Source organism: Glandiceps talaboti, chromosome 11 (assembly GCF_964340395.1).
Source record: "Glandiceps talaboti chromosome 11, keGlaTala1.1, whole genome shotgun sequence".
NCBI classification, from domain to species: Eukaryota; Metazoa; Hemichordata; class Enteropneusta; family Spengelidae; genus Glandiceps; species Glandiceps talaboti.
This window is the reverse complement of record NC_135559.1, coordinates 1,305,933-1,322,500: the sequence shown is the minus strand read 5'-3', so window position 1 is coordinate 1,322,500 and position 16,568 is coordinate 1,305,933. Positions and strand designations below refer to the sequence as shown.

The 16,568-nt window shown below is 35.1% G+C and overlaps 3 protein-coding genes across 3 annotated transcripts in view; all 3 read left to right on the top strand.

Annotated features, from left to right (window-relative positions):
• Nucleotides 1–3,805, top strand: part of LOC144442504 (neutral cholesterol ester hydrolase 1-like) — a 5,795-nt gene extending 1,990 nt beyond the window's left edge. Inside the window, exons 3-6 of the mRNA XM_078131865.1 lie at nucleotides 1–123; nucleotides 825–1,056; nucleotides 1,850–1,913; nucleotides 2,547–3,805. The exon at nucleotides 1–123 is cut by the window's left edge and continues 21 nt beyond it. Of these exons, the coding sequence (XP_077987991.1) occupies nucleotides 1–123; nucleotides 825–1,056; nucleotides 1,850–1,913; nucleotides 2,547–3,330 (1,203 nt within the window). The 3' untranslated portion in view covers nucleotides 3,331–3,805. The remainder of the gene's footprint in view (nucleotides 124–824; nucleotides 1,057–1,849; nucleotides 1,914–2,546) is intronic.
• A 1,421-nt stretch (nucleotides 3,806–5,226) lies between these two features.
• Nucleotides 5,227–9,609, top strand: LOC144442638 (ADP-ribosyl cyclase/cyclic ADP-ribose hydrolase-like). The gene is made up of 7 exons (XM_078132017.1): nucleotides 5,227–5,411; nucleotides 6,424–6,553; nucleotides 6,969–7,202; nucleotides 7,606–7,685; nucleotides 8,140–8,232; nucleotides 8,762–8,848; nucleotides 9,468–9,609. Exons 1-7 carry the CDS (start codon nucleotides 5,227–5,229, stop codon nucleotides 9,607–9,609), a joined length of 951 nt encoding a protein of 316 aa, XP_077988143.1.
• A 1,711-nt stretch (nucleotides 9,610–11,320) lies between these two features.
• Nucleotides 11,321–16,509, top strand: LOC144442399 (neutral cholesterol ester hydrolase 1-like). Its single transcript, XM_078131734.1, has 5 exons — nucleotides 11,321–11,448; nucleotides 12,875–13,016; nucleotides 13,791–14,022; nucleotides 14,359–14,422; nucleotides 15,160–16,509. Exons 2-5 carry the CDS (start codon nucleotides 12,882–12,884, stop codon nucleotides 15,941–15,943), a joined length of 1,215 nt encoding a protein of 404 aa, XP_077987860.1. The 5' UTR covers nucleotides 11,321–11,448; nucleotides 12,875–12,881; the 3' UTR covers nucleotides 15,944–16,509.
• The last annotated feature ends 59 nt before the right edge of the window (nucleotides 16,510–16,568 follow it).

Below are 16,568 nucleotides of genomic sequence, written 5' to 3'. Positions count from 1 at the left end.
ATAGTAATCGTTATACTTGGTGGACTGTCTGCTTACTTCTTATATTGTCCACTTCCTGATGGCATCTCACAACCAGGCTGGGTCAGAGTTCACTACGCAAGGGGACAGTTGTTCAGTTTGCTGGTAAATATGTTAATTTATGCACCGACATCATTAATCTGAAACTGTACCAAGTGAACGTTATTCATTTATTCCATAAGTATCCTTAAACTTGACAAAATATAAGAGTGTTACAAATAATGACATGCTTTCGTGGACTGTTGGTGTGTGAAAGGTAAGGAGCGGTAGTGTTTGGCTGACGTGATAACTATTACAGGAGGACATGTTACGTATAGTGATCCTACAATGTGAAACAAAACTATGAGAGATCTTACCATATTTAATTCATTTCACAAGTTGGCCATGTAAGAAAAAATACGATGTTCGGCACTATTGTGGTCTATGGCTGTTCACGGTGGAACGGTGTCATTTAAAGGGGTTTACAGATATGAATCCCCAAGTGGCGAAAAATCGTATTAAAGAGGAAAACCACCCAAATCAATAAAAGGCATTTTTCATAAACTTTGGCTTCTGGAGAATCATTTCATGACGTCACATCAATAACACACCATTGCCAAGAAACAACAAATTGAAATTCTTTTTCACCTCTCTTGTTCTGTCGGTGGTACGGTCTTCGCAGAATATTTATATAAACAATGTATATTCAGGACTGTGAGTTGACCATATCATATCTGGCCATATCATACACAGCGCCCTCAGTAGACCGATAGGTATTCTAATGCCTGATTATTATATGATATGTATTTTTTCTTCATTTTTAACAGACAAATATGGCTAGTTTATTGGGAATGATGGAGGAGATGGATGTCTTACGATTTCATTCAAATTTGGATTGTTGGATCGCTACTATGGGACTGACTCATACACCAGTTAAATACACAGATACAACATTCGACGGTGTTAACGTTCGTATCCACAGCCCTGACAACAAAGGCGACAAACTGCAACCTGGGATGGTATACATACACGGTGGTGGTTGGGTACGAGGGCGCGCTGGTAAGTGAGAAAAAATGAGATCTGCTGGTTAGACACAAACATTGCACCGGTGTCTTTCTAATCCTCTTTCCCATTGTATTCATAGTTTTTGTGAAATATTTAACTTTTCGTCTATCTCGAATACTAGTATTACCGGACTAAAACTTGCAAACTGAATACGTTCGCTGAAATGTCATCTCTTTACGTATAGTTCACTACACACGAAAGAAAAGCATGATGGCTTGTATTCAAAGAAAATCGTCCTGTAAATATATATGTGTAATACTTGTAACAAACAAACTTAGACTTAGTTATAAAATTATGGTGATCAATGTTAATTTAGTCAAGGAAAGATTAAGAAAATATTAAATAATCAACTGTAGAAAAAGAAGGATGCAAAAAATGATGTTGAACGAGAACGTTTATTTCCCGTCAGGAATGTCGTTCTAAACTCTTCAAAACTAAAATAAAAAGTAGTATCATAGCTTGTAAAAAAAGGTCACGTCTAAAACTTTAATTTGATCAAGCAAATTTAAAGCTAATAATTACAGAAACTATATATTGTCAATTTTATCATTTATGTATTCCTACATTGAATTATTGATAACAAAAATAAAACCTTCCAAACGAAAATTTATACTCACCGAGTCAAACAATTTCTGGGAAGCGAATCCTAACTTTTGGTTGACTTCTCCAAAACTTTGTTTGCGTCTGATAGTAATTTTCATTTGATATTATGAACCCAGAGGCTAGATTAATAACCTATCAAATTTACATTGTAATTTTATTAATCTTTATTCACTTTGTTTTTCAGATACGTTTCACTACCTAAGTGAAAGCATTGCATCAAAAACTGGTGCTGTTATCGTGTCAATTGAGTAGGTATTGCACAAATGAAATAAATTCGTTGGACCTACTAATTACAAATTACATATTGCAAATACTAATGCAATAGTTTTAGTTTTCATGTGCCATCAATTCCATTCATTGGAATATTCTTTTCATACATGTATTTCAGAAGGTCAACAGTAATAACCAAGATTGCGATTTTCCACTCTGTAATTTTTGTAAAATGTGTGATTTCCTGTCTTTCTTCTAATTTTTTCTATATTTTATTCAAAAACGGGTATAATGTTTTCAGTGAAGGACTTTATCTTTTTATATAATTATTAAACACTCCTAAGATCTCCATTTTCGCACTCATCCCAATGATTTGCCGATCCATTGATAAAACATCCATGCTAACATTTTCAACTGAAGTTAAAATATGTCACCAAAAAGCTTAATTTGGTTCTTAGGAAGAATAATACATGTGACCTTGACTTTTATTTCAAGGTTAAATGCAAAAGTCAAATCCTCAATTTGCCGTTAAGTGACATCGAATTAATGTTGAAATCATTTTTGTCCTGATATTCCTTTTCTTTAATGACTGTGTATGCCAATTTTATGTACTAAAGTATAAAGTAAGTAGTTATCTTTTCCATAAGAACATTGAATTCTTTCCGTTTCAGCTACCGACTTGCACCAGAACACAAATACCCAATTCCCAAGGATGACTGTCTGAAGGCAACCGTGTGGTTTTTACAACATGCATCTGACTACAACGTCGATGAGCATCGTATTGGTATCTTTGGAGACAGTGCTGGAGGTAACCTTGCTGCTGCTGTATCTCAAGTTTTAACTTTTGAAGAAAAATACTTAAAGATGAACTTGCCGAAATTAAAATTCCAGGGTCTGATTTACCCAGCTCTACAAGCAGTAGACTTTGACACGCCATCATATCAACAGAACGGGGATCTGTTTTATCTTCCCAAATTAAAAATGATAAAATATTGGGCAAGGTACATGAGCGGAGATCTTAAGTTTGTTGACGCAATGTCAACCAACAACCACACTTCCCCCAAAATAAAACACAAGACGCAGGATGAACTGAGTCACAGTATTATTCCTAAACAATTCAAGCAATATAGTTTTAAAGAAGCAGAGAGTCTTGACTTCGGAAATGAGGATGTCTCCAAGAAAATAGAGAGTGTCCTCTTAGATCCATACTTTGCCCCGCTAATGAGATCTGATCTCAGAGGTCTTCCACCAGCTTACGTACTCACGGCTCAGTTTGATGTCTTGAGGGATGATGGAATCTTGTATGCTAAAAATCTAGAAAAATCTGGGGTTGATGTTACATGGCATAACTATGAGGATGGGTTCCATAGTATCATAGAATATCCGGAAGGACCATTTACCGTAGGACGGAAAGCAAATGACGATTTCATTCACTACATATCCGTTAATTTATAGTCTTTACTTATTAATTGCCCTCTACACAGAAGCTGATTAGATTTAATTTTAGGCAAAAGCAAGGCTGTTGAGAACATTTTATAATCATACCGGTTTGGTCATCTGCTTTCTACAACTGTGTCATTATCAATGGATAAACTGTCGCAATGAATTAATAAAGATGGAGAAATTCTTTGACATCGGAATGTCAGAATACTAATAAAACGATATATGCGTCACTATTAGATACTTTAGTAGTAAAAACTTACTTCATTTTTGCTTCAGAATCTGTAAACGTGCTGTTCCAAATTTCACTATCGACATCAAATCCGTTCAGAGTTCTTATTTTGTTGACAAAAGCAAGGCTGTTGATAACATTGTATAACCATACCGGTTTAGTGACCTGCTTTCTACAACTGTGACATTATAAGTTTACACCCTGTCGCAATTAATTAATAAAGTTGGTGACATCGGAATGTTAGACTACTAATAACGACATATGTGTCACTATAAGATACTTTAGTAGTAAAAACTTCATATAGTTTACTTGATCTTTGCTTCAGAATCTGTAAACTTGTTCCAAAATTAAATTTCAATATCAAATCCGTTCAGAGTTCTTATTTTGTTTCCTTGAATACAAGATTGAAAGATGTCCTTCGATGTATTCCTGAAAAAAAGTCCCTAAAATTGTGAAGTCCCGCGAGAAAAAGTGGATGTGAAAACTGACATAAACTCAAAAAGAAAATATAAAACTGTTCTTCCAATCTGTAGTGGTTGTACATCTGATGGGAAGAAACCAATAACACAGAGACAATATGGAAAACACCGGAAAATATAACTACCTGAACTAGACACGCACACACGAAAAACAAAATCAACAAAAATCTACCATACCTATTCTGAAATTGAATGTAATCGGAACCATGTTGTAGGCCTAATACAAACAATGACTTTGTAGTAGCACAATTTGCCTGATTTCATTATAAACACTGACTTTCATAATACTAGTTTGAATGTGACATATCTATGATAAATGACAACACTATGTTTATACTGCCAATATGATAGATACATCGCTTGGATTTTTTACAACTCGGTCAAATAATTTAAGTATTAATAGACAAGAAAAAAAAAGGGGGGGGGGATCTAATTGTTGGTGTTGTTTGCTGTTATCACTATAGAGGTGGTGGTGATGATGATGATAATAATAATAACACTACTGGAGAGACCACAAACTCCATAAAGGTAATGACACTGCACCCTGTTATTCTAAATATTGTGACCTCCTCCATTAAATATACTACTTTTTCTTTCACCTCAATGACGTCACGAATTTACTAGATTATTTAATTGAACTCACATGCGTATGTAAAAGCACCATGTTTACGATACAAAAACATTCATCTGTGACATGATTATATTTTTACAACGATCTCTCACACAAACACATTATATCATTAATGTTTGATTTCATCTTTGGAAACCACATGAGTACGGTAGTAGTTATATGCCATTCGTGCAGAAGCCTAATTCAGAGCAACACGATGTATCTTATCTAGATAGTTATAAACTCTTATAAAGGTCACCATCCGTTATCGAATAGAATCACCTTTGACCCAGATGGTGATCTCAAACAATACACTGACAACTTCAACAGAACAACCAAAACTAACCAGCAACACTACCAACAACAGACAGTTGTGACCTTAAAACGAGCTATACTATTTCTTTTTTACGTGATGCAGTGGTGTCTGATTCGACTGTTATCAATGATTGCAATAACTTGTAAAGGTCATACACTAGTTCTTCATGTCAGATTTTTATATCATAAGTACTCTGGGCCAAGTTTTTCTGCGCATGTGTCCGAATAGTGCACTCGTTTGATACATATAACCTCTACGTTAATGGCAAAGCAAAATGGCTGGCTATCAGATATCTTCGTTGCTTGTGTTTGTGACTATTGTGCGTTCTATTACGAGCATCAAGTCTAACAGCTTCACAGGTCCTGGTACACCTCCGGAAATCCAAGATATTGTGATAGGCCGTTGTGAAGATTTCAAATTGGGTTACGTCAACCCAAAGGTGCCCAAAGAGATATTAAGGTAGGCAAGGCCAAACAAGCAGTGCTCTTTGTGAATACCATTTATAAGTTCTAACTGCCAAAGGAATTGTATGGATTCATTGTCCTGAGGCTGACTAATGATACATTCAGGCTAAAATCTAACTCCAGATCTGAACGTTTTTACTTGTTATATTTGTCCCATATATAGAATTACTCATATAATTCTACTTATTGAAACATAGTTAATTATTAGTGCTATACGAGAGATAAGGAGCATCAGAGGTGGTAATCTAAGTATTAAGTGATATAGTAGATATTGGAAGCACCCAGATAATGCCATTCATATTACGATAGTAGACAAACGGCACATATATGATATTTTTGTGTAAACCTATCAATGTCATCGTATCATGCTACACTTCATTTAAGGTAAACGTTATTAGGAATACGATACATACTGATAACGGTATATGTAAGTGTTCATATAAAAAAGGTGCTCCAAGTTTGATAATTCATGCAATGTAACCAAACGTAGTAAGCTACTTGCATATTACTTAGCACTTATCAGTACAGTACTCGTACATTTACATAATTTACACTATTGTAAAAAGATATATATATATATTAGAGAGTGTCTGATGATCGCAATATGCGTGAAACTCCGAGTTACACCCAAGAAAGAGTTCCAGTACTACCAAAACTATTACGCTCTGCCACTGCGGTATAGAGCACTGTCTATATATATATATATATATATATATATATATATATATATATATATATATATATATATATATATATATATATATATTATTTTTAGAACTTTTAAGCCTCCATTGTCAGTAATTTTGCTTTGTCGAAAGCTAATATTCATTATTCCAACCGTGACTAAATTCCTTCTCTTATAAAATTGTGAACATTGATATTTCGGTCACTCATTTAATTCTACCAATAACGGAACGCTGGGGTAGTTTATTTAGTACCCGAATAAGAATGCTTTCTGTGTTTTCTTTTCAATCCTTTCATTATTTGTTGTTTTATGCCTTCAATAGTGACACGAACTGTACAGAACTATGGGAGTTATTTTATTCTGCGTTTGCTTACCGTGACCCATGTGACGTCACACAGGAGAGCTACGACTCTTTTAAGATGGCTGCTGCTCACGAGTATGCTGTAGACACAGTAGGTATTTACCATTGTATCAACTTGCTAGGAACTATCTTCCACCACGTCAAAGAGGATACCATAATTATGTAATTCCGTCAACACGTAGATCAAAATTTGGCCAAAGAGGGGTGTCGAAAACACAACTCTTTCCATTTCTAAACCTAGAAACATGTTAGTAAAATATTCTTGAATTGCTAACGGTTGTTAGTCACGATCCTTATGGCTTAGTGAAGAAAAACTATAAAAGAAACTATAAAGAAGAAACCGTAGTAGCAACAACAACAACAACAACAACAACAACAACAACAACAACAACAACAACAACAACAACAACAACAACAACAACAATACAAATTACATCAACCTTATTTGCCTACATTTTCAAATCGAATATAAACCTAATGTTCTTGCCGTTTCTATTCCATATAAGGCTTTGTTTTGGGATGGCTGGGACATCTATGACACCGTAACACAATTTGCATATGGAGGAAGGCGTAGAACAACTCTAGACACAACACTTATCGGTTATATGGGAAATTACTTGTATTTTTGCGGTTCTACTACTGATCCTTCCGGCATGGATATGACAGCCTGTCCCGCTGAGGGAGAGTGTGACTTCGGACTGGGCTCAATTGATGCTTTCTGGGCGATGGCTTCAACTTATGTAAGTTGAAATATTTTATTACTACTTTTAAAAGTGTCTCCGGTATCATCACAGAGATCATAAAGATAATTGTAAAAGTATCATATAATTCAATCTGATTACATGTAAAATCCCACGTGGTCACTCGGAACAAAACAAACGACAGAAAACGGTGGAAATAGAGGTAGATAAAGCATTTAGCCGCTTTAACCACATCAGATATTAATCAGGTTGCATATAATTCTGATTGAAAATGGTCATACCGGACAATTCCTTCACTGCGGCTTTTTAGTTCACGCATTCTCTTGTTTAATGATACTGATATTCAGCGTTGTACAAATCATACGAGATGTTTAGAATCACTTCCAATACTGAGAAGTTTAACACATGTTGAATACATCGTCATGACAATATTTTTTTTAAGTTTGCAGAGCACGCAGCTGGAAAAACGAGACTGTTTTTGAATAGTAACCGTCCCGGTGGAGCATTCCATTTAAGCGACAGGTAAATAAAGAATGGTTATTTTGAAAAATTTAATTTCTATTTCTGTTTCTGAATTAAATGGTGTTAACACAAACAAGTGTGGTGCACGTGACGTGAATATTAATATTGAGAAAGTTTAGTTGACAAATAGAAATGTCCTTGAAGGTTGAAAACGATATGCTCTTGACTTTCGTCTGCGCACTGTTGTACACTGCGCACACCATAGTCATCAGTTCAGTCTAGAAACACAAACGCCATCATAAGTGTCATTTCCTACCACGTTTTATATTGCCTGGGCAGCAATATCATTTGATTGCTCAACTAAACACTGAACTGCGTAGTTACTTCTCCAACTATTGTATACATCCGTAGTGCACTAGTAGTTTTATAACAACACGATGCAATATCACTCACAATGGCATTTTAATCGGACATTGCAGTTAGTATATATTATATTTGCTCTTTCTTTGTGTAGCTTTTTTACAGAGTATGAGCTATCTACAATTACGTCAGACACTGTTACTTTCTTTGATACCGAATTAATCACTTTCTTTGGAGAAACTCCAGGGTATGTAATCAACCACTTATGCATATTCATATCAAACATAAAGTTCTTTCAAACCATATACATCATCCATTTTATTTCGTGTGTTCAAAATAATATCTATTATTTTGTTTCACACTTTCGGTTGTGTATAAAAGAGCCACGGACAAAATCACACAGTCTTAGCATTAACACCATGTACCGTAGCATGCTCAAACCGCACGTGTTCTTAAAATTTCGTCAGACAAATTATTCCGAAACCTTACATCGTGTCATTTGTTTTGTTCGTAATGTTTTTACATCTTCATTGTATCTCTGTCTTTTATAACCAAGCTAAGATATGCAAATGAATTCCTAGAAGGAAAAGAATATCAATGTTCCGGGTTTAAAAACATCCTTCATTCATTCATTCATTCATTCATTCATTCACTCATTCATTCATTCATTCATTCATTCATTAAGAATGTAAGCTCTAATTAAACTTTGAAACTAAAATTGGATGATTTACACATGCACATAAATCTAAAACTAAACTTTTACAATTCCTTTCTAGAGATACCTGTACGTCGAAATCTATCCAAGAGTTAACAAACATTCTTGACGATAAAGGAATACCTCATGAATGTAATGAAAATTCAAGGTATTGTGTCATACTCTATATTTACAATTATAGTTTATTTTCATTCAGTGGTTACTTTCTTGTATCTCTTGTCAAACGATGAAAGTTCCAGCGGTATGGGGCCGTAAGTACATGTGATATTACTACAATGAAGAAGCACTTGAGATTGCCACTGTTCTGTTCAAAGAAATGCTAAATAGCAAATGCAGTAAAGAAGTAACATTATCCTACTCCAAGTATGGTATTTAAATAACAATGATCAATGAACTACACGTCGTACAAAGCAAAGCATAAATTAATGCATTTTCCAGGCTTAAATACATATCTGAACACTTTGCTACCCTCCCCCTCTGTCTGTCTGTCTGTCTGTCTGTCTGTCTGTCTGTCTGTCGTCTGTCTCTCTCTGTCTCTGTCTCTGTCTCTCTCTCTCTCTCTCTCTCTCTCTCTCTCTCTCTCTCTCTCTCTCTCTCTCTCTCTCTCTCTCTCTCTCTCTCTCTCTCTCTCTCTCTCTCTCTCTCTTTCTCTCTCATGCACACACACAATAAAAAGCAAGTAGCCCAACCGATTAGGCAAGAAAATACACAATGTACATGACATGGAAACTGATAAATCATGTATACTTTTTCTCTAATTTTTTTAGGGATGTGTTGCACATGATGTGCATTGACAGTCCTGATGAAGAGGATTGCACAAGTCTACTAACCAGTGGTTGCCAACCGCTTTATGCAGACATATCTTGTGGATTTATTTTACTTCTTATTCACTCTGTTCTAATTAGATGATTTTTAAAAGCTGAATTTATGTAATAGTTCACATGGACAATAGTACGGCCAGGTTCATGTTACCGTCCACTGGCCGTGTTTGAAGTCAGGAAGCAAATACACGTGATACACTTCAAGATTGCAAGATTTTATAAACACAGTTTCAAAACAACATTTTGTCAAAAAAAATGCGCCAATATGCGACCTTGCTGACGTCAAATGCAGACATCAAAACATTGGCTCCCGCATAAGTGCACCTAGTTGCAATACGTTTTAGACAAAATGTTGCAAGTTTTTGCGATTTTAGTTTAAAGTGTAGAATGCACAGTTTTGTACTGGTTGTGTCAAACAAAACAGAGACAGTGAACGATAACATGAAACGGACAGTAGGATAACATTCCACCACCTTCAACCATTGGCGCGTTGTGAAAATAACGAGTTCAGATGAGTCTTTTAACGACTTTTAAAAAAAAAAGAGATTACATGGGAAGACCACTCTTGGAAATAAAGGCATTTTCATTAACTTTTTGTTGTGGAGAGTCATTTCATGATTTTACTCATCTACATTGCACTTGATTTCAGATAAACAGCAAATTAAAATCATCCCGGGCCCTCGTTTGGGGATCTATTCTGTGGGTCATGCATAATGCTACCATTGTAGGGCATGAAGTATTCTGGTGGATAACGGTTGCCTTTAACAATCCCGAGATTTCTGGAGTATGTATTAAGCTTACGTATCTCCAGAGAAAATATAACCAGTCAAGGATATATTATTATGCATCAAACACTTATTGCAATAAATCCAATTTCGTAACGGATGCAATAAAGATTCTATTCTAATCTTCTGAACCGCATATAAAATAATTCCGCGAACGAGGTTCACGCAAGCGTAAAGGCCCAGTTACACGATGCAACTCATGATGCAATTCGTCGCATGCGATGAGGCTTGCAACTGCGACGGAGCGCGTAGACTCGTTGCATGGTGAGTCGCAAGAGCTAACTGTTGCACATGCGTAGATATATAAAAGTTACAGGTCATCGAAGTCAAATCTTCTAGCGGCAGGAATTTTGCAAAAATGCTATGAAATTGCTAATATTTACGAATAAACTGACTGAAAACTTGTTGAGGTATCGATAGTAAAACTATTTAATTCAAAGTTCGTTTAGGGCGATGTTAATCTTTCCGATGTCGCTACTTGCATTCAAGTTGGAAATAAAATGATATTCAGCGGAGATCAAACATTCATAGACATTGTATACTATTGATAAGTGGTAATCGTGGTGATAAATCGAAATTATATCAAAAATACTTGCTGAAATAGAATATATTTATACTAAAAACATGGCGGCCATAACACTGAACGTCATTTGACACGTAGGTATATGTCAAAGGTTATTACTTGCGACGCGACGAAGTGGTTACACGGTGCAACTCACGAAGCAACTCGAGACGGGGCGAGTACACGATGCAATTCGTCGCATGCAACGAATTGCATGGTGCATTGCTAGTCGAGTTGCATCGTGTAACCGGGCCTTAAAGTATCAAAAGTCGTTGTGCATATTTAAAGTAACAATGTAACCATAGAGGCAGTACGCGCGTTGTCGAGTTTGCAGAGATATATAGTTGGCAGATCACTAGTCTCGCTGCCAGACTCGTGACTATCGTCCATGCCGAGCGGCGCAGCCGCGAGAAGAGAGGAACTTGACAAGTCCCTCTCTTCTTGCGACTGCGCCGCTAGACATACATAAACAGATTAGGGACGATAGTCACGAGTCTGGCAGCGAGACTAGCAGATCACCGGCCACTGACATCTGAACTGTTGGGCACTATTTAAGTACTTGATTGGTATCAATGTAAAGGTAGTTTAATTTAAGTTTCTATCGATACTATCCACGATGCTAGAATGTCAGCAATATGCACAAAGAATCGTAAATTTATGTGATACGTTGAGTGAATTGGTTCGGGCAAAGGTTCATGGAGTTCATTCACATTCATTACCCCGGAAGGGATCGCAATGCTATTCATTTTATGATGCAATCTGAAAAGCTTGTTGATGTAGCTTTTAGTTTTAATAACTTCATTTGCATAATTAGTTATCTTCAGTAATTAAGCTATATATGAAGAATTCAAGCTTCAAGTTGTATATAATTTGATACATAAATTCATGATACCAGGGCGCACACGCACACGTCTCGTAAACAAATCATAACTGCTACTGCTTGCTTTTTGAGTCATTTGCACAATTAATGATATTCAGTAGTTAGGCCATATCTTCCGAATTACAGCTTCAAATTCAATATAAGTTGGTAAAACATTAATGATAACGTAGTGAATGTGTCATATAAAGTTTGATTATATAGCTTTTAGTTTTAATGATTTGTGTTCATAATTTGCAATTTTCAGTGAGGCCATATCTTGAATATACACACTTGAACGTCAATAGAATTTGACACATAATTCAAACATAACTAAGCGCTCAAGTTTTTTTATGTAGCTGTTAGTTTTAATGTCACAGTGTTACTTGCATAATCAATAATTTTCAGTAATTAGGCTATATTTTTATCAATATAATTTGGTAAGTTTATTGATGTGACTGTTACTTTTAATGAGTTATTTGCATAATTAATGATTAATAATTAGGCTGTATCTTATGAAAGTACATTTCAATTCAAAAGAATTTATTACATACATCCGTCATAACACAGTGCACATATCCTAAACAGCTTTTTGATGTAGCTTTTACTTTTAATGAGTAATTTGCATAATTAATGATTTTCAGTAATGAGGCTCATTCTTAAGAGTGCAATCTTCAAACCAGTACATTTTTGTTGGTGTAATAGTTATTGTTAATTGTAATGTTTCATCGCATAATTAAGAATTTTACTCTCAACAATTATTGTGTGTAGGAATGAAATCTGAAGACTTTGCCCTTATGGAAGGCCTTCAGTTGAAATCTGATTAATTATTATTATTATTATTATCACTTTATTTCAGATTATAGAAAATAATCCATAGCAAAACAAACAACAGACAAAACACATTAAAATAGACGCTTACTCCAAATACCCCACAAAGCATTGTGTGTTAACACTGAAAGAGATAAAACAATAAATTCTTGAATTGAAATGTGCATTCATAAGATATAGCCTAATTACTGAAAATCATTAATTATGCAAATGACTCAGTAAAAGTAACAGTCACATCAATAAACTTACCAAATTATATTCTTAATGACGTCATGTCATAATACAATACATACAATGTATATATTTATTTATCTTACAGAATTGCTATGAGGAACTTGATATTACTCACTGTAGTTGCTGGACTGTCGGCATACTACTTATATTGTCCTCTTCCAGATGGTATTGCAGAACCAGGCTGGGTCAGAGCTTATTATGCTAGAGGGCAACTAGTCAGTTTGCTGGTAAATAAGCTTACATGGTCATTTACATATGAGTCTTTCACGAAGTCAGCGATCTTTTATGGCAAAGTTTCGATCAGGGGTTTTACCATTACGTTTAGAAACTGGGAGATATAGAAACGAATCAGTGGGCGATAGGCTATATAGGCTACGCTATAGAAAATGAGATTCACTTTATTTTACATTGCAGTCTTTATGATGGCATACGTAATAATTATACTAACACGGAAAATAACACCGAATACGTCACACTGTCAGACAATGAGAAATTAAAGTACTTGGTGACAAATCAGGTTAGGAATACGGCAAAATTCATTGAAGTATGTTAGTTAAAAAAATTACTCACAGTGTATGTACTTCTTTTTTTCACTTTAAACTCTCTATATTGTCAATGTATCCTTTTTTTGTTCAAGGTGACTTATAAGCCCGATGGGCTGGGAGGTATTCTGTTACCTCTTGTCACTATAATAAAATTACTTACTTACTTACTTACTTACTTACTTACTTACTTACTTACTTACTTACTTACTTACTTACTTACTTACTTACTTACTTACTTACTTACTTACTTAGTAATACTTACTTACTTACTTACTTACTTACTTACTTATCATAATCAATATGGACGAAACAATCATGAAAATGTCAGATTTAGAAACAGACTTGTTTCTAGAGTTTATACTTGTACATTTCAATTGTGAAATTATCTTAATTCTTATAATGCGGTAAGATAACCAAACATTAAGTGTGTGTGTTTGGTTTTATTTTATTTCACAGACCAAGACTGCTAGTTTCTTAGGAATCATGGATGAAATGGATGTTTTAAGGTTTCACTCAAATCTTGATTTGTGGTTTGCTGCTAGAGGACTCACACATCCTTCAGTAAAATACATAGATACAACAATCGACGGTGTTAGAGTTCGTATCTATAGCCCTGACAACCAGGACAGCACACTGCAACCAGGAATGGTATACATACATGGTGGTGGCTGGGTACGAGCTAGTGTAGGTATGTATGTATGTATGTATGTATGTATGTATGTATGTATGTATGTATGTATGTATGTATGATACAAAAATGCTTGGAAGTTGCCGTTTGATTACACATTTAAAAAATAAACAAGTTTGTATTTCCAAAGTTATACTTTTGTCAAATACTTGAAATGTTCTCATTGATGCGTGTAAATGTGTGTCATGATAGGCTATGTACTATCTAGCTCTATCGTGAATGACACCTATTAGCGAAGAACAAAGATCCTCACCGACCTAATGTATTCCAACAATCATTAAAGCACTAAAATATTTTTATGAGTCGGTGAAGCTTATCATTTGTGTACTCTTCCAGAAACTTTGCATTTCTATAGCGAGAGAATGGCGGCAACAACCGGTGCAGTTGTGGTTTCTGTCGAGTAAGTATAGAGTGAACTAATCTTCAAGCTAACAATAAGCAGAGATTGTTAAAGTAACATCCCGAGTAGCTGAATATCCTAATTATAATATCATAGATGTAAGACCAACAGCAGAGGTCAAAGATGTTTTAGTTTTGAATACAATAAAAGACAAAGTAATTTATGTTCCTAATTGGGAAAGGTATCACATTTATTGTTATTGTTCGTATTTGATTTACTATGTTGTAGATTGCCATGAGTAGCCAACCTAAAGCTGGTGTTATCTTAGCAATCCAGTACAATACAATGTTATCTCTACCCTTTAAACATATGATTGTGAAAATAGGCAGTTTACATCGATCCATCCATCCATCCATATATACACATACATACTTACACACACACACACACATGCACGCACGCACGCACACACCTACCTATCTACCTATCTACCTATCTATCTACCTACCTACCTACCTACCTACATACCTACATACCTACCTACCTACCTACCTACCTACCTGCATGCATGCATGTATGCATGCATGCATACATACATACATACATACATACATACATACATACATACATACATACATACACACACACATACATACATACATACATACATAAATGTACAGAGTGACATACTTCTAAACATTTGGTAAACACCTAATTTATCAATAAAGTTTATGTTTCTATTCTAACTACTGACTTCAAAAACTTAAATTATCAAGAAAGTTATATTTCTATTCTAGCTACCGACTTGCACCAGAACACAAATACCCAATTCCCAAGGATGACTGTCTGAAAGCAACCGTGTGGTTTTTACAACATGCATCTGACTACAACGTCGATGAGCATCGTATTGGTATCTTTGGAGACAGTGCTGGAGGTAACCTTGCTGCTGCTGTATCTCAAGTTTTAACTTTTGAAGAAAAATACATAAAGATGAACTTGCCGAAATTGAAATTCCAGGGTCTGATTTATCCAGCTCTACAGGCAGTAGACTTTGACACGCCATCATATCAACAGAATGGTGATCTCTTCTTTCTCCCAAGATTGAAAATGATTAAGTATTGGGCAAGATACATGAATGGGGATCTTAGATATCTCGATGCCATGGTAACCAACAACCACACTTCCCCTGAAATAAAACACAAGACACAAGATCGTATAGCCCATAAATTTCTTCCAACGAAATTCAAGCAATACAGTTACAAAGAGCCAATGACCTTGAACGTCGGAGAAAAGGATATCTCAATGAAAATAGAGACTATTCTGTTAGATCCATACTTTGCTCCATTAATGAGATCTGACCTAAGGGGTCTTCCACCAGCTTATATCCTGACATCTGAGTTTGATGTGTTGAGGGATGATGGAATCTTTTATGCCAAAAACCTGGAAAAGGCCGGAGTTAAAGTTACATGGAAGAATTACGAAGATGGATTCCATGGAATAACTGTATATCCCGAGGGGCCATTCCTAGTCAGTCGTAGAGCGCATGCAGATTTTGCGAATTACATCAAAGATAATCTATGAGTAGTCATTTCTTCAAACTTGCAATCTTTGCAAATACGAAGAGCGAGTCTTTGTTGCTGCAGATGGTTAAACTTGGTAGAACTAGGTAGGCTAGGTTGGTGATTAAAGATGCACTATCTGCAACTGGAACGTTTTTTGAAACTGTTTTGTCAGATATAATTACTTAATTGAACTTTAATATATCATACATCCTGCACGTATTAATTGTTGAATCACCTGTTAGTAAACATATTGGTGTGGCTATACATAATATGGTACTGTAACAACAAATCCTTCAAATTGAAGTCAGCATCCCATTCAATATATTACTATACTTACAGTTATAATAGACCTCTAACTGACATGTACAATTATGTCTAATTGTTGGTATTTTAAACATTTTCAGTGAATATATTGTTGGTTGCCGGATCGAAAAAAAATAATACCTAGTTACAACGATTTCAGCTTTAACTTATAGAATTACAAACCTCTCCACCGTCATGTCACACCCATTTCATAATATAATAAATTATACAGTGCACATAAAGACAATAAAGTAAGGATTTGTATAGCGCAAAAATTTAAAAAATCTATTTTTCATCAGAATTAAAAAAATACAAAACTTCAACTTAAAACACATAACTAA